At 47.6% G+C, this 25896-nt stretch overlaps 1 protein-coding gene and 1 long non-coding RNA gene across 7 annotated transcripts in view; one reads left to right on the forward strand and one right to left on the reverse strand.

The window, feature by feature from the left end:
• The window catches only part of LOC147356263 (uncharacterized), a 179864-nt gene extending 177889 nt beyond the window's left edge, over positions 1 to 1975 (forward strand). The window contains exon 6 of the long non-coding RNA XR_015143171.1: positions 1055 to 1975. This is a non-coding gene — a long non-coding RNA (uncharacterized LOC147356263). The remainder of the gene's footprint in view (positions 1 to 1054) is intronic.
• Positions 1 to 25896, reverse strand: part of CACNA1E (calcium voltage-gated channel subunit alpha1 E) — a 675786-nt gene that overhangs the window by 17500 nt on the left and 632390 nt on the right. For all 6 annotated transcript variants that reach the window (XM_086343500.1, XM_086343501.1, XM_086343503.1 and 3 more), the window contains 9 exons: positions 25620 to 25685; positions 20253 to 20344; positions 19544 to 19709; positions 14069 to 14196; positions 8833 to 8929; positions 6575 to 6680; positions 5303 to 5410; positions 4031 to 4131; positions 3644 to 3750 (listed from right to left, as the gene is read on the reverse strand). In XM_086343500.1, the coding sequence (XP_086199626.1) occupies positions 3644 to 3750; positions 4031 to 4131; positions 5303 to 5410; positions 6575 to 6680; positions 8833 to 8929; positions 14069 to 14196; positions 19544 to 19709; positions 20253 to 20344; positions 25620 to 25685 (971 nt within the window). The remainder of the gene's footprint in view (positions 1 to 3643; positions 3751 to 4030; positions 4132 to 5302; positions 5411 to 6574; positions 6681 to 8832; positions 8930 to 14068; positions 14197 to 19543; positions 19710 to 20252; positions 20345 to 25619; positions 25686 to 25896) is intronic.

Genomic DNA, 25896 nt, shown 5'->3' on the forward strand with positions numbered 1-25896 from the left:
AGCACAGCTCTACAGGAAATGGGCCCCTTTCTGTCCTATAGAAAATGAGTAACTGCAGGGTCCCCAATGGGTAGAGAGGACCCTTAAAATCACTGAACAACATTCTAGACTTGAACGCTGAGTGACCTCTTACTTTGAAAACCTTGTCCAGCTCCTCAGTGTTGATAGGGAAGAGTCCAGAGGCCTGACCATCCTCCTCTTGCATGGTTTAGTCGCTCAGTTGTGTAGCCTTGGCAGGCTTCTCAGTCCATGGGATTCTCCAGGCAAGAATACTGGAGTGGGTTGCCATTTCCTTCTCCAGGAGATCTTCCTGACCCAGGAATTGAACCTGGGTCTCCTGTACTGCAGGAGGATTCTCTTTTTTTCCTTCTGTTGTGAATGTTTCCTTTTTATTTTAAAATTTATTTAATTGGAGGCTAATTACTTCAGAATATTGTGGTTTTTGCCATACATTGACATGAATCAGCCACAGGTTGTACGTGTGTTCCCCCATCCCAAACCCCACTCCCACCTCCCTCCCCATCCCATCCCTCCGGGCTGGGTCAGCACACTGACTTTGAGTGCCCTGTTTCATGCATCAAACTTGGACTGGTGATCTATTTCACATATGGTAATATACATGTTTCAATGGCAGGTAGATTCTTTACCAATTGAGCTACAAGGGAAGCCCCTCCTCTTGCATAACTTTCCCTTATTCCCTGAAGTCCAACATGCTGGGCTCTCTCAACCACATTTGGTTGAATGTGTCAGACTCCTTTTCTGCCTCAGGACTTTAAGAAAGGCTGTTCCCAGCATACAGCATGCTTCTCACATACCCAGTCCCTTGCAAGCCATTTTTTAATTTATCCTTCAAAATTTTTCTTAGAAGTCACTTCCTTGAGGAAATCTTATCTGATAAACTGGTCAGAGCCCTCTCTCACATGCACTCAGATCATAATGCATTTTTTTCCATCCTCATACGTACTAGGATTGTGATTAAATCATCAGAAATGATGTTTTTTTTTTTTTTTTTTTTCTTTCTGATAATTCTGTTTCATGTCTGTTTTTCTACCAGGTGTAAACTCAGTGAGAGAGGAGCCCAGTCATGTTCACCACGCTGCCCCCAGAGCAGTCACTGCTTGAACCCTACAGGGCTTGAGAAACACAGCTGGTCCTGAGGAACACCAGCGCTCCTCCTTTCAGGAGATGGGCCATCATCTGCCTAAAGCTCAAACCAGAAACCCAAAGGTCATCTTTGATTCCTTCCCCTTCTGCATGCCATGTAGCCAGTCAGTCACCAAATCTGACCCATTCTGTGTATGAATTACCTCTCCAGTCTGGCGCGCTCTCTCTCCATTTCCTATTAATCCAAGCCACAATCTTGAATAATTCACACAATTGCAGTCATGTACTAGGTGATATTCCATCTCTCAAACTGCCTCCCTCCAATCCACTGAGCCCACACCAGACTAAAGAATGACCTTTGGAAAGCTGAAACCTGATCACGTCACTCTGATGACTGTGTCTCCCATTACCCTTGGATGAAACTAGACTTCACTTCTGTCTCCTAGCCCTGCCAAATCTGTCAGCTGCCACTTGCCCTGACCTCTCTGTGCACCATCCATCATGACCCTTTTTAGGTTCCTTAAACTTAACCTGATTTTTATTTCATCTCTTGAAGTACTTGCTTCTGAGTCTTACTCAAATGTTGCTTCCTCAGGAAGTTTCCTCAAACCCTCAAACTACATGCGCTGCTTCCTTTACACAGCATCACAATAGCCGACCCCCCACCCCGCCCCCCTGCCACACACGCACATTTTACCTGTTACCACTCTTGTAATTTCTATTTCAAGGACTGTGTCCATGGAAACTGTGATCATGTTGACTGAATCCCCAGCGACTAAACCAGTTTTTGGGTTACATTGACTCTCAGTAAATATTGGTCAAATCAATGAATGAATGAATCAATAAACATATGGGAGAGAGGCTGGGATGATCCAATGGTGGGAGTTAATAGTTTGCACAGCAAATCGTCGTGGCAAAACAGATCTAGATGAGGGATGGCTTCCTCCATTTCTAAGCCAAAGACCCTTGAAAAACACCATAAACTCTTCCAAGAAGATAGTACTAGTGCTCTAATCATACCTCTTGACCTTTCTGCACAGACCAGAGAGAAACATGAACTTGCTTTCTGTAGACAGGAGAATCCACACCTGCTACTTCAACACATCACGTGTTTTTGTAAAAATGACCAATGGCCCTGGTCATCTTTCTTCACTTTCAAATGTGGATTGTGACCTATGAAAAGTGCTTTTCAAAAACAGATCTCCGACACCACAGGGAGAAGGAAATTCATGGTGTGAGAGGTTCCAAATGGTGTTCTGCCAGAGGTCTCGTTCCCAAGCCTGGGATTTCACTCCTCTGATAATTACTGAAGATGTGATGATATTTAGTGATTTATTGGTTCCATAAAAGCTAGACTGGAAAAAAAATTCACTAACCACGTGCACACTAAATTGCTTCAGTCGTGTCCAACTCTGCGACCCTGTGGCGTGTAGCCTTCCAGGCTCCTCTGTCTATGGGATTCTCCAGGCAAGAATATTGGAGTGGGTTGCCATGCCCTCCTCCAGGGGATCTTCCCCACCCAGGGATTGAACCCATGTCTCTTATGTCTCCTGCATTGGCAAGTGGATTCTTTACCACTAGCACAACCAACTACAAAATGCCATTTACGTTGGGAAGATGGACTCTTTCCCTTTGAGTACTCACTACATGCGTGTGATGAGACAGTGTTATAATGAGGTGTGTATATAATAATACATCCTTTATGACTCATGGCCACATTGGGGCTAAGGCTTACAACTCAGAAGAACTGGTACATTCCTCAATTAGCGTTTTGTTTCTGCTTTCAATATAGAAAATTAAAAAAAAAAAGTTTTGTCCGATAAAAGGTTCTTTTCAGATAACATAGTGTAAAGGGAAGACTCTGGGCTTGGAAATAACGGACTTAAATTCCAGTTCAGTGTCCTACCAGCCATGTGGCTTTGGATAACTTAATGAATCTCTCTGAGCCACCAGTTTCTTCTCTGTAAAGTGGTGATACTAACACAGCCCCTTCTTCCTTTGTCCGTTCACAGGGCTCTCTATCTCTTGAGCTGGCCACGGCACCAATATGTTCTCAGTCTGCTTTTCTGTTACTCCCCGCTGAATAGCCATTTTAAGATACAACACGTTGGACTTCTCCGCTGGTCCAGTGGTTAAGAACCCACTTGACAATGCATGAGTTTGATCCCTGGTCAGGAAAGATTTTACATGTCGTGGGGCAACTAAGCCCACGCTCCCTAGAGCCCATGCTCTGCAACCAGAGAAGCCACCTCAATGAGAAACCCGTGCACTGCAACTAGAGACAGCCTGACAACAGCAATGAACACCCAGCTCAACCAATACTAAGTAAATAAAAATTTTAAAGATATTAAAAGAGCTGCCGTAAGAAGTTAAAAAAAAAAGATACAACATGTTGCCTTCTCAGTTTCAGAGGGGGCGCATCCACTCATCTCAGTCAGTATTACTTCTCGGGCACTCCTAGGCGATGAATCTGTGGGTCTGCCTGATGACACAAATCACAATGCAAGCGGGGGGTTGTGGGCTTTCCGGTTATACTCACAGGCCTGGAACGGGGTCCTGCTGGAGATAAGGCAGGGCTTTGGCATTAGCGATGATCTCCTGAGGCAGAGACGAGGGCTCCATGCGCTGGAACATGGGTGCGTTTTTCTGTGTTAAAAGTGGAGAGGAGGAAAAGGGAACTCAAATGACTATGAGGGAAATGCCAGCGACTTGAGTGAAACGGGAATATGACTGGTACTCTGTGTGACTGCCTGAATCTCTGCCCCACTGGGGTTCTAATCCCCCGATCCTAGGCAGCTCCTGGGCCCTGCAAGGCCTGGCCTCTGCTTCTGTGCACTTGCGGGGCACGGTCCCCCAGGGATGCACTGGCCTGCCCCCTCAGGGGTCCACCCACCCACCCACCGCACGGCCTGTCCTTGCCCTTCACCTGTTCCTCCAGCTGCTGCCTCTGCTTCTTCACCTTGCTCTGTTTGTAGTAGTCCATGATCATCATTGCTGCATAGATTTTGCCCACAGTCAGGTCAGAGGCTGAGGACACCAGTGTGGCATGGAGGGAAACAGGAGAAGATGGGGAGAGAGTGAGGACGCCTGGGAAGCAGGTTTGCCCCTTCCACTACCCAGCCATCCAGCCTTTATGGAGGGCTCCTTCTGCGCCAGGCACTGAGGACACAGTAAACAGGCCCCCAGAGCTATCCTCAGGGGACTGCCATGGCCACCCAGGGAGGGCCGTGTTACTAATGATAAGAAACACATTAGTAAGCACCACTCCCCCACCCCCTGGAACGGTCTTGATTTCCATCTCTTAGTAACAGCACCTTTTCCCCAACTGCTTGAAGGTCTGCTGAACTGTGTTATGTGGGAGGATAGAGCTGTGCACCCAAGAAGTTTCACCCACAACCACAGTGACCTATCTTAAGAAACTATTTTCCAGGATGGAGCTTCCTCAGAAAACTGACAACAGAACTACCGTATGATCCCACAGTCCCACTCCTGACCATATATCCAGACAAAACTATGCTTCAAAAATAAAACATGCACCCCTACGTTCATAACAGCACTATTCACAGTAGCCGAGACATGGAAATAACCTAAATGTCCATCCGCAGATAAATGGATAAAGTTAATGGTGCATTTACACAGTGGAATATTACAGAGCCATAAAAAGAATGGAATAATGCCATTTGCAGCAACACGGATACAACTAGAAATGATCACACTTAAGTGAAATTATTCAGAAAAGAAAAGACAAATATCATATGATATCACTTTATATGAATTCTAAAAATGTTACAAGTGAACCTATCTAAGAAAACAAAGCAGACCCATGAACACAGTACAGACTGTGGCTGCCAAAGGGGAGCGAAGGTTGGGAGTTTGGGGTTAGTATTGTCTGTCTATACACGATAGATAAATGACAAGGTTAGTATAGCACAGCGGTGGAAAAGAATATAAAAAAGAAAATATGTATAACTGAATCACTTTTCTATATAGCAGAAATTAACAACGTAAATCAACTATACTTCAATAAGCAAAAAGAAACTGCTTTCAGTTAATGACAATTGAGAAGTGAGGGATTTCTGTTTCCTAAGAATAAAAGGGCACCCTTCCCTTATCTCCTTGATCACTCCACGCTCCCCCCAAAGATGTGGTCTTGGCGTTCTGGGCCCACAGTGACAAGGACAGCCAGGAGAGCCCGCACCTTTGGGCATGGGCACGAGCAGATCCAGCATCTTCTGGGACAGGTGAGGCCAGATGGCCAGGGTCTCCTTCTGGAGCTCTGAGTCTAGCTGCTGCCTGTCTGCACCGCCTGGGAGAGGATACATTCATTAACAACGAAAACAGACACAGAAGTAACAAGGACAGAGGGAGGAGACGGGACAGAGGCTGCGTCAGCATGGCCCCTCGGATTCTTGGAGGAAACCTTGGCACTTCGTGACTGTGGATCTTGCAATCCTGGGTCTTTCTGCTGAAGAGGCGGAACGCATTCTGGCTTGTGTTTTCAGTGACTCAGGGATATCCCGCCACAGAGAGCTGAGGCCCTGGGGACCAAGATCAGCTTCCTGGTTCATTTGCGGAGCCTCGCAGCTGCTCAGTATATCAGAAGGGGAAATGCAGAGCGCCACAAGCCCGCCTCCTCTGCCTCATTATACGTGTATCAGTTCTATCCAGTGATCTAACCCCAGAGTCTGAGGGAACCAATTTTAAAAAGGACTTGGATCAGGTAAGAGCAGGAAAACTGGAGGCCCTGCTGAAGTAGCAAACCCTTCTTTCCTAAATCACTAAAGGATAGCACTGGCCACAGAAGCCTTCCAAGACGTTAAAAACACCATGTAAGAAAAAAAAAAAAAACAGAAAGGAAATTCACTTGTTCATTCAACAAATATTACTAAAATGTCTACTATTAGACATTTTAGAGGAGAAGGCAATGGCACCCCACTCCAGTACTGTTGCCTGGAAAATCCCATGGACGGAGGAGCCTGGTGGGCTACAGTCCATGGGGTCGCTAGGAGTCAGACAGGACTCAGCGACTTCACTTTCACTTTTCATTTTCATGCATTGGAGAAGGAAATGGCAACCCACTCCAGTGTTCTTGCTTGGAGAATCCCAGGGACGGAGGACCCTGGTGGGCTGCCGTCTATGGGGTCGCATAGAGTCGACTGAAGCAACTTAGCAGCAGACATTTTAGATGGTAGATGGTAGATAGTAGACATTTTACATAGTACAGACATCGAAGATCACATACTCTTAAAGCTCAAAGGAGCCTTAACGAATATCAAGTCATTCATTAAGAAGAAAGGGGCAAAAGTTAAATAATACAGTAACAGTTACTGTATCTCAGAGGTGAAAACTGGGAGGTGAAAACTACTTGACCTCCAGGTTACTTCATGGTTGGATGAAGTTCAAATATCTCTGTCCTGCATCACTCTGGGTGAGTTGTTCCAGAATCTTCTTCCTTCCTAAGGTTACTGACCTTTGGCGATTTTAATGTCCAGAGCTGTCCGGATTAGAGCCATCAGCGTGGAAGTGAAGTGGACGGTCATGTCCTCGGCCACTGGCATGTTCATCAAGACCAACCTCTGTGTGAAAAAGAGAAAAGAAACAGCAGGAGAAAACATATATCGAAAGAAACCTTGGCAACAAGGGAGGAAAAGAGCAGAGGTCAGATGCAGAGACGAAAAAGAAGGGCAAGGATTCCCCCGTCCCCTCCCAGTCCTGTCCCGCCCTGCTTCTCACTGAAGGCTCATTGGCTGCTGTTTTTTCTTTTTTTTTTCCCCTAGGGAATGATGCCAAATTCCAAGGGAAGAGGGACTCATCATTCTGTAGGACTCCTCCAGGGTCCTAAGAATGTCTTTAATCAGGATTCCTAAAAACAATGTCTCAGGGAAAGGAGTCAGCTCAGGGAGGTGGCTCCATTCCCTGCTTCAGGGCTGTTCTACAATCCCATGAAGACCCCCAAAAACTAGGTGAAAAGACAGTGATGGGGGGGTAGATTTTACTTTGCTTATCTGACTTGAAAGATGCATCCTGATGCCCCCTTTTTGAGTCTTTAAATTGCCAGCACATGGTTCAACATGCAGAAGTCCAGCTTATCCAAAGGATGAGGTGGAGCAGAATGGAAAAGTGAGAGAATGCAAACAGGGTCCAGGGGAAGAGGGCTGGGGAGAGCAGAGAAGACAGGAGAGAAGGGTGACCGAGGCAGGAGCAGAGTGGGCAGGCCTAGTCCCCTTCACCCGGAGGAAGGGGATCAAACGGAAATGGCCAAATCCACTTTCCAGAGAGTATCTTGCTTTTGGAATGAATTTTTCCTCTGATTCCGGCAACCCTTGGTGCCCCCGTCCCAAGCTTCACCCCAGAAATTCAAAGAACTCAGAGCCATATAGTCCATCACCTGTTAGATGTGGAATCATGAGCATAAAGGATGTCGGCTCCTAAGCTGCACAGGAGGAGCCATGTAGTGGGGTGGATGAGGGTCCCTAATAGATGCCCCCTGTTCCAATGAGATGCTCTCTGGAGCTTTAAACTTGGAGGGAGCAGCAGGAGAAGGTCCTCCAGCAGAACCACCAGCCTAGCAGGAAGTCAAGTGTCTCTTTCCAAGGCAGGGTTTCTAACACTCTATCAAAACATCTCGCTTAATATGACACCACAAATATGGGATCTTAGAGTGTAAGGCCAGTTTCCGGTTTCTATCTGAGTTCCACCTCTCTCCCACTGCTTTAGGCGCTTCCAGGCACCATTGCTAGGGCATACCACTCGGTGAATGAAAGAGCTCCAGAGTTCTGAGTCAGTCTAAATAGCAATGGGGGATTAACAGTAACTATTACTGAATGTGAAGTAGGAAATGGCAACCCACTCCAGTATTCTTGCCTGGAAAATCCCACGGACAGAGAAGACTGGCGGGCTATAGTTCATGGGGTTGCAAGAGTCGGACATGACTAAATGACTGAGTACACACAGTACTGAACGTGGAGGAAAAGTTCAGGCCTTGAGGCTCTGAGCACCCTGATGGCTGGGGACTCCTAATGTACAACGCTGCTCTAAGCAGACTGAGGGGAGTCCATCCATATCTCGGTCATGCCAAGAAGGCAGGTCTAAGGCTGAATGCAACCTGTGCCATCATCACCCTTTCCTTTGATACTGTCAGGAAAAATGGGTAGTTGGGCTAATGGGGGAAGGGAGCTGCATTCTTCATCATGTATCATGGAGGTCGTGTTCCTTTTTTTTTTCCTGATACCTAGAAGAAACCATACCATTGTTCCTTCCTATGTCATGGAGGAAGAAATTTGTTAAGAGTTTTCCTCTCTCCTAAAAATTTCTTTTTGGACCATATTTAGTGGAATTTATGCATATTTCCTATTTCTTAGTTTATCTGATGGAAGATCTTTTTATAAGCTCTGACTGCTGTCCTTCTTGCCCAAATATGCTATTCTGCAGGCCGCCACTCTGCTTCCTCTTAAAGGAAACATGCTACTTACTTCTTTTCTAGTAACCCACTCACAAGAAGTCACACACTTGTAGAAACAGAATAACACATTGAAAGTCTTACAAACCACCTTATGTATCATCCTTCCGGGAACCTTCCTGACCTTTGCATCGCATCATTTCTTTTCTCCTTGGTTCCCTCCTCCCACCGTTCCCAGCCCAGCTTCCTCCCCCACGTTCTGACCTCCCCACAGCGGGATCCCATTTCTTGCTGGTCACTAGCCCAGAACAAAGGAAGGAGTGGTCTACCTTATATGCCACCTTGGAGGGACATCTCTTGCCGAGGCCTAGCGGCGGTGACATGAGAGTCAGCATTTCATACATCTCAGTGTAATGGATGCGGCCACTGCTCATGGTGGGGGTGGGGGTCGAGGGTCGGCGGGCAGGGCAGGGAGGGTGGCAGGGAAGAATGCAGACAGGGAGGAGAGGAGAACAGGCATTCCCGGGGGGAGCCAAAACAAACAAAAGAGTACAGAAAACAGGAGAAAAGAAACGAAACAAAATGGACAAACAGGAAAAGAATAGGAAACCTGTTAATCAAGGCAAATCATACACGTGTCTCCATCCTGGTGCGGATTTATATCACGCCCCACACAGACCCGGGAACGTGGCAGCAACCTTAGGTCCCTCTGCCGCGCGCTGTCCTAGGGACTGGTGTTCCCCTCCGGGAGGAGCATCACCCCATCTCCCTATTCACACCAGCCATGCCCCCTACAACACAAGCTGGTCTTCACTTCCCAGGGCTGTGTGCGAGCGGTATAAACCAGATAGACGGTGCTCCAGCCCTGGGTTAGGGGTTTCTGGCCCCCTCTCCTTGGCCTGGAAGTCAGGCCCTTCTCCTGCTCTGAACCCATAGGCGGGGGCATCGTGTATCCCGCTCTGAGGTGTGAGTGCTGCAGGAGGCGGCGGCTGGCGCTGAAAGTGGTGGATGGAGGCTGCTGCTCAGTTGGCCCGTTGCTTCCACCTGGCTCTGTGGGTAAGAGTGCTCTTTGTGTGCCGGCATGCCCCGGGGCGGCGGCATGCTGGGGCCAGAAGAAACAAAACCAGGAGGAGGAGGAGCATCTCGCATGCCATGCTGCCTTCCCGGGCTCTCCCACATGCGGCCGCGATGGGTTCACCAGGGTGGAGTTTAAAGAGTCTCTGCAGAGGCAGCTGTTCGGCCTGCCCGAGTACAGGAATCACTTGCCGCCATCCCTGGCCAGTTCCTCCCCCATCGCCCAGGCTGGCATCTTTCTGGGCCTAAGTTGTCTTCCAGCTGCCGGACTGCGCTGCGCCCCAGGGAGCCTGTGCATCCCTCACGGCATACCAGGAAAGGCTTCCTTATCTCGGGGGCCTGGCCTTGGCCCGGGGCTGGGTGGAGCCACTGTGTTAGCTGGAGAGGGAGGTCACCTGTGTGCCCCTGAACCATATTCCTGGTCTCACAAATAAGCAGTGACCGGGCAGTCACAACAGACCCCTCAACGATATACAGCAGGACCTTCAGGCAAGAACTCTGCTCTGGAGCCCTCTGGGCTCTACTGAGACCTTCCCAGACCCTCTGAGCTATGAAATTTTCCCACACCCCATAGACTATCCTCTTCACCTTCTTTACTTATCCTCACCTCCTGCCCTCATTTTTTTTTTAATTGTTTCTCAGCTTTCTGTCCTATAGCTTTCATTGGGTTAGCCAAATGTTTTGTTCAGGGTTTTCTGTTAGACCTTATGGAAAAAAATCCGAGCAAACTTTTTGGCCAACCGACCCAAAATAATTGCTTGGGACCAAACTGTCCAGAATGGGGCAGGGGTAAGTGTGGTTAGCATCACACTTTTCTACTTTCTCTATGGGAGGATACTACTCAAGTGTGAGAAAGAGGCGCTCTATCTCTAAGGGAAAGAAACCAGAACTCCTTGCTGAATTAAAAAGATTTCTGCCTTCTGTGGAGGAGGGAGAGGTTCCTCTGAATTGAGGTTCCTCTAAATCCAAAGAATAAGGTGGAGTGAGAAAGAGAGAGAGGTGAATGAGTGTGTGTGAAGAAAACAGAGGTCAAAGCAGCCTCTGTTATTAAGTCCTCAGCTCTTTTTTTTATCCTCGTCCCTCCCCCATCCCCCAAAATGCCCTTCTTCCTTGTGTAACAGCTGCTGGTTCTGGAAGGGTTTGGACCTCTTTAAACTCAAAGGAAAGCAACATGAAGGTTCCCTCATGTGGCGCAGTGGTGGTGGAGCAAAACGGAGGGCGGGGGTTGGAGGCTGCACCCCGCTGCCGGCCACGGTCATGGTCACGGTCATGGCTGGGGACCGGAGGCAAACCTTGCAAGCCACCCTGTAGGGGCAGTTCTCTCCCAGGCCCAGAGGCGGCGAGATCACCCGCACTAATTTGTACATATCCTTATACGGGATCCTGCCGCTGTAAAGGAAGCACAGGTGGGTTAATAGGACACTCAGAGAAGGGGAGGAGAGACACGACAGCCTAGCCATGAAAGGGACGGCCGGAGGGGGATGGGTGGCTTCTTTCCTGGGGCCTGGCAAAGCCAGACCAGGAGAGGTGGAGGACGGTTAGCATCAGAGAACCAGCACCTTGCAAATGGCACGGACCATCACTCTGCGAACTACACTGCCTCCGATTTTCCAAGGAAATCAATCCCTAGTGACCATGAGCACCCCATGATGTGTCTGGCCCGTACCTGGCCAGCTGCGGCAAATGGAGTTTGGCTCCAGCTAGGCCTCTAAGAACCAAGTCCACCAGTTCACAAATGCCTCCGACGGCCATCAGGAGCAGATGCCAGGCTGCTGTGAAGCAGACTGCAGAGCCCTTTGCTTTTCACAGACACTGCTTACAGGCAGCTACTCAGACCCGCGTGTCAGGTGGTGGGAAGTCAGCGTCTTTCTCCAGAGTGTGAGAGAGAAATTTCCCATTAGGCTAATTAGCAAGGTTCCCAGTTGGCAGGAGGGAACCTGTGAAGGACTTTGCTTCTCTTTGTGGCAGATTTTCCCCCGAGTGCCACTTGGGCAAACGCTTCTCAATGTGGTAGGAGCTTGCCGGGATCTGTGCCCAAAAAGCAGCCTGCGAGGGAGCCACAGGGCTCTCCCTCCAGTCCTGCTCCTGCCACCCCACCCGCAGACAGCCTGGTCAGATCCAGTTAGAATTCCAGGACCACAGTGGCCTGTCACATCAACCCCCTTTCACAGAGCCTGCTAGAGACTTCTGGCTTCCTGTGGAAAGAAGAGAATCGACAGTTGATTCATTTTCAGAGGCTAAAGCATCTGCTCCATGAGGGGTCAGAACCAGTCAGCAACGGCCAGAGATCTGTGGGTCTGGACACACCCTGGTTTAGATCCAGGTTTCCACCGCAAACCATAAGCGCACACCTCCACCTCCAAACATCCAGTCCTCACCAGCCATGTCAAGACGACAACTTTGCCCCAGCTCTGCTCTTCTTAATCTTTTCTTGATTTTGCTGTTGATTCTTCCTCTTCTTCCAAATAGCTCAGCAGTACTTCCAAGTCTCTTGACTCTTGAGAGGAGGTTCATTTTACCACGTGTTCTTTGGTTCTTATGGTGGTTGAGGCGTGAGTCCATTGGCTCTGTGGTCCACAGGCTGATGTACTTTGCAACCCGTCTATCTCCTTTTTGAAGACACTGGCCCACTGCACCTTGGTTAGTTTCCCCTCTCATCTCCTAGAGAAGGCCAGGGAAACTAACCAGGACAAGTCACGCTGGGAATTTCAAAGCAGATGCAAGAGGTTTTCCTTGGTCTTTCACAGCTCATGTGTCTGAGTCTCATGATTAGTCCTCATGGAACTGCTCTTCCCAGCAGATGGAAGAACTGGGGAGCAGCATGTTTAATGAACAAGGGACTTGGGTCCCCAAATAATGTGAAACCACAGGAAGTGGAAGTTTTTGAGAGCCAAGGGCTCTCACCTGAGTGAGGCTAGGTAAGCAAAGAACACCTTTGCTGGCAAATAGTTTCTTCTCTTTCAGGTGAGGGCTAGAGGTCCCTTCTTGGTGTCCTGATCCCATGGCCATCCAGCTTTACAGACACCAATGTCTCATACTTTCTACTTCCTTTCCCATATGCTTATTAATGATAACAAAAGTTACATACATAATTTAATATAATCCTCACAACCAGCCTTCATGGAGGGGGATCATTACCACTATTATACAGCAGATATGGGAGCTCAGAGTGGTGGAGCGACTCGTCCAAGGCCACACAGCTGACAAGATGCAGGCCTGGCTCCCTTCGCCTGTAACACACTGCCCATGGCCTTCTAACCATCCTATCCTACTAGAAAGCAGGCCCAGAAAGTAACCACCATTGCTCAGCTACTGTAACAATAACGGATTTAGAGAACTCTGTGCTCTAAGGTATTAATAATTACTGAGGGGATGAGGAATTCCTATGTGCTCTTCCAACGCCTAAAGAAGTGACCCAAATACAACAGCCTCACAGGAGGACAGGTTTGGGGAAGAGTCTCAGACTATGAAATGGTTCCAGGTGGAAGCAACGTGGTCCGCTCCTATGAAGGATGGCATTTCTTATAGTATTTTCAGAGGGGGGCCAGAATGGGTAGATTTGTGAGATAAGATCCTAAGACTAAAATAAGTTGGGACAAAGGTCCCATGGAATGCGTGCTCACAGCACTCTCACTTTGCCTTCCACTGTGAGGACCAAAAAGGTTGCCTTTGAACTTGAAGCAGGGATTTGCAAACTTTTCCAGTAAAGGGTCAGATAATAAATATATTATTTTTAATTTGAGGATCATACTGTCTTTATCACAATATACAGAAACAGCCATAAACAATAGAGAAATGGGCATAGCTGTGCTCCAATAATACTTTATTTCCAGATAAAGTGAGCCACACTGAGCCTATGGGTTATAGTTTTCCAGCCTCTGCTTTAAAGTCCAGAAGGCACAATTTCACTTGAGAACTATTGGAAAGTGAAAAAGATCCGGGGAGGTCATCTCTGCAAATTTCTGCCATTTAACTCAGTTCCATGTAATAAAAACCCACATGTGTTTAAACCATCATTTTGAAGAAGAACTTGCTTGGTTGTCTCTATAATTTCAGAGTTATCTGAAATTGTACTTTTGAGAGGGATGAGAGAGAGAAAGGACTAAGGTGGCCAGATGTCCAGCTGACCCAGAGAACCCTTGTCAACCCTCCTGTGACTCAGAGGAGTCCACTAACCATTCTGGAAGCTCCTCTGGGGATTGAACTCAAACACTCTGAGTTGCAGACTGTCTATTGAGATTGTCAAAGGAAAATGCCCGTTACAGAAGGAAAGAACAGGGAAAGGAAAACGCAGAAGCTAAGTGGTCCATGGCATGCTTGATCCCAGAGCCAGTCTGAGGACCTGGCCTCTTCCCTGGACCACAGCCAGGAGGACTCTCCTCTCCTTCTGCAACAGGCAAGAATGGGGTGGCTCCCACCCCAACCTCCTCCTTGAGAACCCCGGGGCCCTTGATACGGGCCCCAGAGGGGGTGGCCAAGAGGCCTACGCACCATGCTGCTCTGTCATACTCTGCCCAGACTCGGACAAACTCGTCCAGATGGTGAGGCCCCAGGATGGACGAGTCCCGAGTCAGGTACTCAAAGTTGTCCATGATGACGGCCACGAACAGGTTGAGCATCTGGAGGGCAAAGGGGAGAAGGGGAGTTAGGGGAGACCCAGAGCAGAAAAACAAACTGCGAGGCAAGTTAAGAATTCACAAGTTTGTAAGGCTAAAAGTTCCTAACCATAGCCCAGTTGATCCTGCTGGAGGCAATGCATTTTCACAACTGAACCACACATCTCACGTGCGAGTGCTATGAATCCACTTTGCCATGCCACTTTATATTTGCATAGTACTCCTCGGTCACTTTTGTTATCTATTCAATTTCTTTCTTTGTTACTGCAGCAGCAGAGGGAGCAGCAGTAGCAACACATTCTCAAAGGCCAGAGGAAGTCAAGGCCCAACACCAAGCCTCTCTTCCAGTCTCCCTTCCCTACCTGCGCTCACCACAGCTGCTTATCAGAGACCTGGCGGGATGCCTTACAGTGGATGCTGGGCTTACTGTGCAGCAACCTGAAGCTGTTCATGGCTCTCAAGTGCTTCCGAGACCCTGTTCTCCTGCTTTCTTGTTCAACAACATTTATTGTGCACCTTCTGTGTTCCAGACAGAGCTCCAGGTGCCAGGGGTGGGAGGTAAGAAAGTTCGGGTCTGAGATATATTTCCATGACTAGCACATTCCTTAAAGCACAGCAGGTGTTCACTAGATGCTGTTACTTGAATATTCTTAAAGACATTTAGTATTCTGCAGAGACGACTGGCAACATACAAATGTTACAGATTTTAAATATATATTTATATATATATTTGGCTGCACCGAGTCTTAGTTGCAACATGCAGGCTCTCTTTGTTGCCACACTCCAGCTTCTCTCTAGGTACAGCAAGTGGGCTTAGTTGCCCTGTAGCATGCAGGATTTCCCCCAACCAGGGATCGAACTCACATCCCCTGCACTGGAAGGCAGATTCTTAACCACTGGACCCCAAGGGAAGTTCCCATAGACTTCTTTGAGAGCCATGAGAGAAACATGCACAACAGGGACAGAAAAGTGTATGGGTTTGAATTTCACGTAATCTTCATGTCAGGATATATCGTTCATCTTTTTTGTCTGAACTACTGATGAAGGCAAAAATCATTGCGAGCTCACAGGCCATACAAAAACAGCTGGCAAACTGAATTTAGCCTGTGGTCCACGACTCGCTGGGCTCTCATTTAGATTATGCAAGAGGCAACAGGAACCACTAAAGAGGCTGACCTAGGAGAAAGAGAAAAGCTATGTGCATTCAGACTGCATCGGTATCAGGGTGGACGGTGGCTGGCAGTCCAGGCAGAGAGTTGTGAGGTGCTCCTGAACCAGGCCAGTGGCAGGACAGCAGCCTGGATACAGAGCTAAAGGAGGTGGACTCAACAGGCCTCGGCCACAGTGAACAGTAGCACCCAGCACTATTTGCAGCTTCCCAGGGACACACCCCTTGCCTAGTCTCAGTTAATACAGTTTAGTGGGGCACTACCATGACCCAGGCCTCAACCAGCCACTGAATCCTGTCCCCTGGGCTACAGTGCTGGTGATCCAATTAAGGCCAAGAAAATGGCATTGAGTCTTCTGAGCAAGAGAACTTGTTTTTCCTTATTGGCCTTGAATATGTCAGGATTGAGGTCTAGAGCTGCTGCTGCTGTTGCCATCTTGGAACTACAGGCTGGGGTTGTTGGAGGAAAGAGCTTGTGTGGAAAAACCTGGGGAAGAGATCTGTCAACAGAGAAGGAAACCTAATCCTGGGGATGATGTCATCTGAGCCTCAGAGCAAGCTCGCTTAAGCCTGTCCTGCCCAACTCTTCATTTATATAAGCCGATAAAATCCCTTTCTGTTCATGTCGGATGCAGCTGGACTTGCTGTCACTTGCAAAGGAAAGAATCTTGCCTGACAGAAATGAATCGCCTGTGGGGGGTGAGCAAATGGAGCCTCTGCTGCTGATTCCCAGGTGAAGCGGCTGGGTGGGTGGAAGTGCCCAACAGACAGGATATGCAGACAGGATACTTAGGATCAAGAGAAAGTCTGCAGCCAGGGCCTGCTGGGAGTCTCCTCTGCAATACAGAGATGGCTGGTTGCATCCTAATAACCAGTCTCCTCCCTCCCTCCCTTCTCCATTCCACTGCCTAGAATGGAAGCGGATCCCTGGAATCCAGTTGTCTTCTTACCACAAAGCTGAGGGACTCTCGGTGGAGGTGAGGAAGCAGAAGGAGGGAAAGAGTCTGGGGTACCAGACACTCTGTGACGTCACCATAACCAGCCCGCACTGCCTTCCTCCAGGCTTCACTGACATGCCAGGAAAATAAACAACATCCCCTCCGGTAAAACCACTGTTATTTGAGGAGTTCCATTTCAAGCAGCTGAATCTAATCCTAACATGGACTTTTCTTTCTGTCACTGTGACTGGAGCCACAGTGAAATTTATTTAATCACTGTCCAGGTTATAGAGGGTTTTCCATATACAACTGGCTTCCCAGGTGGATTAGTGGCAAAGAATCCACCTGCCAATGCAGGAAATGGAGGAGACATGGGTTCTATCCCTGGGTCAGGAAGATCCCCTTGGAGGAAGAAATGGCAACTCACTCCAGTATTCTTGCCTGGAAAATTCCATGGACAGAGGAGTCTGGTGGGCTACAGTCCATGGGGTTGCAAAAGAGTTGAACATGACTGAGAGACTGAGTACACAGCACCATTATCCCTTGGCATCTGCTGAGAATTAGTTCCAGGACCTTCCCGGATAACAAAATCTGTAAGTGCTCAAGTCCCTTATGTAAGCTGGTAAAGTACCAGGAATTCCCTTGTGGTCCAGTGGTTAGGACTTGATGCTTTCAGTGTGGGGGCCCAGGTTTGATCCCTGGTCCGGAACTAAGATTCCACACGCCATGCACAGTGTGGCCAAAAAAAAAAAAAAAAAAATGGTGTAGTATTTGCACATAACCTATGCACAGCCTTCTGTACACTTTAAATTACCTCTAAATTGCTTATGATTCCTAACACAATGTAAATGCAATGGACATTTGCTGGTATGTAGCAAATTCAACTTTTGGATTTTGGAACTTTCTGGAGTTTTTTTTTTTTTTTTTTTTAACATTTTCAGTCTGAGGTTGGTTGAACTCATGGAGCCAGAACCCGCAGAAAGGGCCGACTGTATCCACACATTTTCTTTACACTCCTTTCCAGACTCTATTATTAATGTTAGCAAAAACTATATATTTGTATTGTTATTCCTTTACATTGGCATAGTCTTTTATAGCGCTGTATATATATTCAATGGCACCCGACTCCAGTACTTTTGCCTGGAAAATCCCATGGACGGAGGAGCTTGGTGGGCTGCAGTCCACAGGGTCGCTAGGAGTCGGACACGACTGAGAGACTTCACTTTCACTTTTCACTTTCATGAGTTGGAGAAGGAAATGGCAACCCACTCCAGTGTTCTTGCCTGGAGAATCCCAGGGACGGGGGAGCCTGGTGGGCTGCCGTCTCTAGGGTCGCACAGAGTCAGACACGACTGAAGTGACTGAGCAGCAGCAGTAGTATATATTCACACCTATCATACGCTTTAATGCTTGTTCTAACCTTTTGTGAGGCAGGTTTAATTACCATCAGCCCTTCAAGGACACAAGCACTTCCTATACACATTTGTATTCTTTAGCTCCAAGCACACAGCCGGCTACATCCCAGCGCATCGGTAAATCTTTCCAGAGTGGTTGGTTTGTCTTGAGGAAGCTGTGTGACTTGCCCAAGGTCATGAAGTCAGTGTAGGGCTGAGATTTGCAAGCCTATCATCTCATACTGAATATAGCCTCTTTAAAAATAACATTAATGTGAATTATGCAGTAGCCTCTAACTCAAAATTCTAAAAGTACTTTATAGTCTCTAATTAATTTTCCAGTTATATCTTTGGTTTCTTTTAAAATATTTATTATTAAACATTTAAATGATGGAAGATAAAATGGAGATGTCTGCATGGCCTTCTCTATGCTCCCCTTCCCTCATGATGGGCAGTAATATTCCTGTATGACTGTCACCTTTCAATCCTAGGTGACAGAGGGACTGGATGGCTTCACCCCAGTGCCTAGCTCAATGTGAACCTTTTAATGGCCATTCAGTAAAAATGAGCTAAATACAGGAATGAATAAATGAAAACTCTAATTTATATCATCATTCTAAATTTCCTTGCAGTCATTTTCATTATAATTTCCTATTTATAAATAATGTTTTTCTTTTTTTCATTAAAAAATGTTGCACATCCACACGTATCAGTTCACTGTACAGATACCAGTCTTATCACTGAGTACTTTTTCTTTCTATTTTACAGAAGCTACAAAAGGGAAGGTGCCTTGGCTAAAGCTAGAAAGCAACATGACCAATGTGGGCTCCCCACATCTCCGATTAGTTCATCCCCTGCCACACCAACCTGCTTGACACCCTTACTAGTCTGTCTGTCAGCCACTTCACACATGGACATGTGCCAAGTCCCTTATGGGTCACTTGAAAGCGGTAGAAACGCCTGAACACCAGGCAAGTCACTTCGGGATGCCCAGCCATGAAGCTGGCCGCTTTTAAATGGCAGCACTTTAGTTTGAGACATTTTTTGTGCAGCTGGTGGCATTAGCAGGGGAGCTGAGCTGAGGGATGTCAGGGTGGCCAGAAACACGGCACTAACCCTTTGAGTGACCTGGTAGCACCTTGCCCATCAGTCTATCACCACTTATCTGACGGTACAGGGAAGAGATTTCTGGAAGCTGCTGTGCCAAGTCAGGCTTTCTCCCAAAAACAGAATTCAGAAGGCACCTGGGGCTTCTCACCATTTTCTAGATGGGTGTGCTTCATACATTACTCAATATTTACCAGTGCTAGAGCAATTGTATCCTTTCACATCTATCAAGTTGGCCAAGTGCCATCAAACATAGCAACCTACGAAAGAACCACACCTATTCCATTGTACATTGTCATTTATCCTGCTTCGATTAATGCTGTCCCCTTAGAGTTTCACGGTACATTTTCTCAAAGGGTCCAAAGGTCTCCGAAAGAGAGATGGGATTCTCAGCTCTGCTTGTAAGATAAAACACCGGAGATACAGAAGAGAAAGATTTACTCTGGGTCACCACCAATTCAATGTGACATTTAATACTATGTTTGCTGAACCCCATCCACCTCCTCATCACCTCTCCTCACGCAGTCCTACCCTAGAAGGAGCAAAGATGTTTCTCAGCCAACAAAAGCGACCCACCCGGGTGTCTGACAAGCACCCTGGCCTCCAAGAGCTCTCTTGAGGAGGACCTATTTCTCAACACGGGCTAGAGCATGTGACTGAATGTACACAGGAGGAAACCTCTCGTCTGTTTATCAGACAGGTGGGCTGGACCCCTCTTGAGCTGATAGCACACGGTTGCTCACCAGGAAGGAGCAGAAGAAGATGAAGGAGACGAAGTACACGTAGGCCAGGTCGGTGCCACAGCGCTCGCTCTCGCTCTGCCCCGACGGCGCAGTGGTGTCGGGCTCACAGCCCTTCTCCCCGAGACACGACAGCATTATCTCCTGCCAGGCCTCACCCGTGGCACTCCTGAACGCAAAAACAACTCGGTTAGTAGTAGCAAGTCTGCATGGCCCATCCTCTCCTTGGCCATCTTCCCAGTTCCCGCATCCCTTCTTTCCTCCCTAGGTTCCTTTTTCGCCCAGTTAGCCTCTGCCTGTGCTCTCCATCCTGTGATGGAGAGTGCCAGGGAGGGCTCCTGGGGCTCTGCAACCTCACACACTGCTTCTCTGTCTTCTGTTGACAGTGGTAGAGAGGGCTGTGAGACTCCCAGACCCCATGTAAACCTGGCCATCTATGTTTCAGCCTTTTAATGGACTCTGTCCAAAGATTCCCCCTCTTTGAGCCCTAGAGGAGGTGCAGAAGTTGGCATTTGCATACGGAGTCAAAGATGCAGAGGAAACTTCCTGAAGTCAGCAGGGCGGTCTTCTGGAGGCCCCGCCACCATCCCACCCCCATCTATCCTCACAGGAGCAGAGCAGGCAGACAAAGGGGAACAGGCAGAAAAGGTGGGTGACTGTCTTTCTCTCTCTCAGGAGCGCTCCAGCCACCGCAGGGGACGGATCCAGGTACCTGAAGAGCAGCATGAGGGACCCAAAGAAACTCCGGAAGTTGTTGTGCCGGTTGATGTGACTCTCCTCATCTAACTTTATGTTTCCAAAGACCTGGATGAGAAAAACAGCAGAAAGCCCTGAGCATCAGTGAGCAGTGGGACCTGCAGGGTCAGTGGCGTCATGGTAAAGAAGCCGTTTGCCAATGCAGGAGACGCAAGAGACGTGGGTTCGATCCCTGGGTCTGGAACATCCTGTCCAGGAAGAAATGGCAAACCCACTCCAATATTCTTGCCTGGGAAATCCCATGGACAGAGGAGCCTGGCAGGCTACAGTCCATGGGGTCGCAAAGAGTCCGACCTGACCGAGCACATACTGGCAGGGGCGGTAACTTCACCTACATGGCTCCTCCTGACGGCCTAACCCTGAAGCAGACAACTCAAAACCCAGGAAGGCTGGCAGACCCCACGTTCTTGGCCTGATACGTGTGAAGAGTTATATTCTCCTGGGAAGCGAGGAGGAATGCTTGCAAGGACCACAGAAGGCAAGATCTCTGGAAGTCATTCTGCTTAGATGTAGTTCCTCCCACACCTAATTTGGTCTTTTAATTTCTATGATACCTATTCACCATGGCATTCAAGCTGTCTGTCAACAAGATTACCCCATGATAGGCGTGCAGGGAACACGTTACCCACCTCTCTTCCTGTCTCAGCTGGTAATGATCAGAGCATATGTATTTGCAGAAGATGTGGTTTATTCTTTATAAAAAAGAAATAGGCAGATGCTACCCTGAAATTTGCAAGCAGTGTAAGTCAGAGAGGGGCATCCTTATCTTCCTGGGATGTGCTCCCATCCAAAGAGTCACACCTTGGAAGTGTGATACGTCTATAACCCAGGCCCATCAGATGAAGAAAGTCTGGAAAACTTGATACTTGGAAAAGGAAAAAGAAAACAGGTTTGGGCAGATCTGGCTACAGAGTGAGTTTTCTAATCTGCCGTTGCTCATTGGGCTTAGAATGTGGTTACTGTGTAAATTCATATGGAAATAAGAGGCACACACAAGACCTCTGGCCACAGAGAATAAGGATGAACTCCTAGACACAGTGCTGCCTGGAGCCAAGGTGTATCCCACATCTCTTTAGATGGGAAGTGAAGTAATGTGAAAGTCGCTCAGTCGTGTCTGACTCTTTGCGACCCCATGGACTATACAGTCCATGGAATTCTCCAGGCCAGAATATTGGAATGGGTAGCCCTTCCCTTCTCCAGGGGATCTTCCCAACCCAGAATTGCAGGCAGATTCTTTACCAGCTGAGCCACAAGGGAAGCCCAAGAATACTGGAGTGTGTAGCCTATGCCTTCTCCAGAGGATCTTCCTGATCCAGGAATCTAACTGGGGTCTCCTGCACTGCAGGCAGATTCTTTACCAACTGAGCCAGCTATCAGGGAAGCCCTCTCTAGATGGGAAGGGTATCCTTACACATGTACACATGATTCAGATCTATCTCAGGGTCTGCTCTCACAAGGCAATGTTTGTGCAACTGAAGGCTTACAGGTCACTTTTCCAGCCTTTTGGGATAATTTTCAGCCTGTATTTAACATGCTTCAGCTTATCTAATATGTGCTAAATGGAACACGCTTTCCTCCTAACAGTGTCTGGAATGTGCGATTGAGGAACAGTCTCTGCTATTTTGCTCAAATAACTCCCACTGACACCTGCTTGGGGAATTTGTTCTCATAGCTGATTTTCAAAACCTAAATACTACTTCTCTCTCAGGGAGAATGGAGGTGGCAAGCTAGGTGGCACTGGGGAAGGAGGGAAGGGAGATAAGAAGGCTGAGGGCTCCCAATCAGACAAATAGTAGCACTGAAAAAAAATCCCAGCCAAACAATCAAACCTAGTTCTGGATGCCCCAGGAGGAAACTGTCACATATCCTTGCCCATGTTCATGTCTCCTTCTGTCTTTCTTTTCATCCTCTTAAAACACAATCCATGACTTATCCCTGATTTTCACACACACAACTTTCTCCTGAAGACTTCATTAGTTGTCCTCTCTACGATTTTCTCAAACACCTTACCAATCATGAACTGGCCAGAGGGCATACTGTTATTTTATAAAAGTTATGTGTATAATAGTCAAGGAGCTATTGTTAAGCTGAAAGTGCATATTTATTACAAAGGTGGCCTTTAAACTTTTTCACCTTTTTTTAAAGCTTGTCACTTAGTCCTTGTCATTAACCCAAATCTCCTATATCATAAGGAAAGGCTATGGAAGAGAAAGAAGGTTTGCTGAGACCCATCTGAACACTTAATGAAATTATAGGCTTAACTCTTGTTTTCACTTGGGATTCGGGTTTCCCAGGTGGCACAGTGGTAAAGAATCCACCTGGCAACGCAGGAGATACAGGAGACAAGGTTTCAATCCCTGGATCAGGAAGATCCCCTGGAGTAGGAAATGGAAACTTGCCCCAGTATTCTTGCCTGGAAAATTTCATGAGCGGAGAAGCTTAATGGGCTACAGTCCATGGGGTCGCAGTCAACCATGCCTGAGCAACTGAGCACATACATACAGAATTTTAGAACTAGAAGGGATCTATAAAGCTATCTATCCAACTCCTCTGCTGCACTGGTGGTGATGATGTCCAAGAGAGGTTCAGTGATCTAAGTTTGCACAGCTGGTCAGCGGTGGAGCTGAGGCCTACAAGCCACACCTCCTGACTACTAGCAGCCCCAGGGTTCTTTCCCAAACCCAGCACCTTACTCCTTTTTACCCTCAGGTTTGTCTGCAAAGCTCTCTTCTTCCAAGAAGCCCTTGAGAATTCAGAATAACAATACTTCTCAGAGATACATCCTGTTGCTATCTCTGTCTTTCCAATGCTTCTCTACTCTCCTTTTGCTTTTCTGTTGGTATGGATCCCCCTGCTTTGTTACGGCTATACGAGAAATCTTTCTAGTAACAAGCTAGGTGTCTGCTTTTTTTTTTTTTTTTTTTTTTAGGAGTCTTCTTTATTCACGGTGTGGGTTCTCTATCAAGGGCCACGATGAAGACAGCCAGCTAAAGGTATGTCAAAATGGGGATGCCATTCCTGTCTTGGTAGAATGGGAACAGTGCTTTTATTTTTTGGAAATAGGTCTACAGGCAATAAATTATTACACATTATGGCTACTGTAAATATCACAATGTCACAACTGAAGAACTTTCCACCTACCACTGAAGAGTCAAAGAAATACTTGTGTTTCCTTGTTGGTGGGAGGAGAGACAGCACAGAGAAGGTGCAGGCATGGGCTGTGGAGCAGATGGAGCTGAGATTTAAACTCATCTCTCCCACTTACTATCTAAGATCTGGAGTGTGTTGCAAGTTCCTTACCATGCTAAGCAATAATGGAAACAGTGAAACCCACCTGTAAACATTTTCACATCATTCCTGAATACATTAGTTATGTATCTTGTGTGTCCTGTATTTATGTGTTTGTGTATAATATATACATATAGAAGGGAGAGAGAGAGGAAGAAAGAGAGGAAGGGAGAGGCAGGAGTAGGTAAGAGCACACATTCAGCACAGTGTCTAAAACACTTAGGAATTCAAGTGATAGTAAATGGTATTCATCATTATCAGTAGTATCACTAACAGGTATTAGAGATGGTGTTATTCTAGTTTATTTTGCTTGAAGATGAAAAGGGATAAGAACTATTTTGAAAGTGTTAGTTGCTCAGTCCTGTCCAACTCTTTGCAACTCCATGGACTGGGGGCCTCCAGGCTCCTCTATCCATGGAATCCTCCAGGCAGGAATACCAGAGTGGGTTGCCATTCCCTTCTCCAGGGGATCTTCCCCCTTAAGTGTGGACAAAAAACAACAACAACAACAACAACCTAATTTAATTAAGTTTCATTTGGCTATTAAAGAACATTTAAATTCTAGAATCAAATGCTTCCGAGTTAGAAAGGACTTAACAGAAGTCAGCAAGACAAGCTTCAGCTGGGATTCAGCTTGCAACACACCCCTGACATCATCATTAAAGCTCTACTGAAATATCCTTTGTGAAGAACTCATTACTTTTCAACCAAGTCTCACATTTTCTGACATCTGACATTCTATTGTATTTTTGGAGAACAAAACTCTCCAGTAATGGGATTAAAAGATGAACAAAATTAGGAAGTGCAGGCAAGAGAGAGGAGCAAAAAGACGACATTTCAGATAAGCTCTAGAAAGGGCTGCCGACATGGCAAGTCTGGGGGATGTGAGCAGTGGCTCCAGGTGGCAGCCACCACTGAGAAGGCAGCTGGCCATCCAAAGGCAGCCAGACTGCCTGACTGCAGGAGACGGCCACGTGGCTGAGGTCTTACACCAGGGTGTAGCCTCCATATCTCCAAGTCAGAAAGTTGGCCTCTTGGAGCCCAGCAGAGCCTGTGTACCCAACCGGACAGGTGCTGGGATGTGCGGCAGGGTGTTTATGGTAGGTGTTCACCCACCACAAATGACCACTGCCTTTTGAAAGATCTTTCGGCCCCTTCTGCTCAGTGGGCCTCTGGCTACCTGCATGAGTACCCAGGGTGGGAACCTCATCCATGTCTCAATCTTGAAACCAGAAAGGATGTGCTAACCCAGGAGAACCATCTGGCAGGCTGCATGGTCCTTTGAGAGGTATCAGCTGGAATGTGGCCCATGGGTTTCCCAAGGACTGGGCTCACTGCCAGGGATTCTGAGTTGTTCCCAATCTCAGCTGTTTGGGGTGTAACTCACATACATTTTGTGTCTGTGTCTATAAGAGAGCAACCACCAAATCTTCTTCTAGGTCTGGCTCAAATATGGGAGGCTCCTGAGATATGGACGATCAGGAGTCTCACCCTCTCCTTAGTTTCAGGGGGCACCCTCTGGCCAAGAACAACAGCATTATCTTCAGTGGAGTCCAACTGCTTGTGAGGAAGCACCAGGACCTGACAACCACAGACGAAGCCCCTGTATCAGACCACTCTGATCACCTGGGCAACCTGAGTGGGGAACTGCGTGTGTGACTTCCCAAGGTCATGCTGCAACAAGATATTAAAGTCAGCCTCTGGGTAAGAGGCTTCCCTGGTGGCTTAGTGGTAAAGAAAGCGCCTGCAATGAAGGAGATCCAGGTTCAATCCCTGGGTCGGGAAGATCACCTGGAGAAGGAAATGACAACCTACTCCAGTATTCTTGCCTGAAGAATCCCATGGACAGAGCAGCCTGGAGGGCTACAGTCCATGGGGTTGCAAAGAGTCGGACACGACTGAGCTACTAACACTTCAACCTCTGGGTAAGAAGGGATTCTTTAAAGCACCTTGAATCCTGCAGGCTCAGGCTGGAAAGTCAGAGACAACATGGGCAACAGCTGTCCCCCATCAGGTTCCCAAGGCACCCACTCACCTGCATCCCAATGATGGCGTAGATGAAGAAAAGCATGGCGATCAGAAGGCAGACATAGGGAAGGGCCTGGAAGGAAGCAGAGACACAACCATGAATTTCAAGGCAGGCAGCTCCGGGGTCAACAAACTGCACCCCAGGCAGTGCAAGTCTCAGTCTCGCCCTGATACTGACTTAAACACAGGGCAGCGGCTCTCTGATCCCCTGGGATGTTCTATTTTGGAATTCTGTGTTTTTGCAGATGTCCACATTGTCTGATAGGTATGCAAGCTGTTGGCCC

This window comes from Bos grunniens, chromosome 16, assembly GCF_055505025.1.
Source record: "Bos grunniens cultivar Pamir isolate PY7600 chromosome 16, Bosgru_T2T1.0, whole genome shotgun sequence".
Taxonomy (NCBI): domain Eukaryota; kingdom Metazoa; phylum Chordata; class Mammalia; order Artiodactyla; family Bovidae; genus Bos; species Bos grunniens.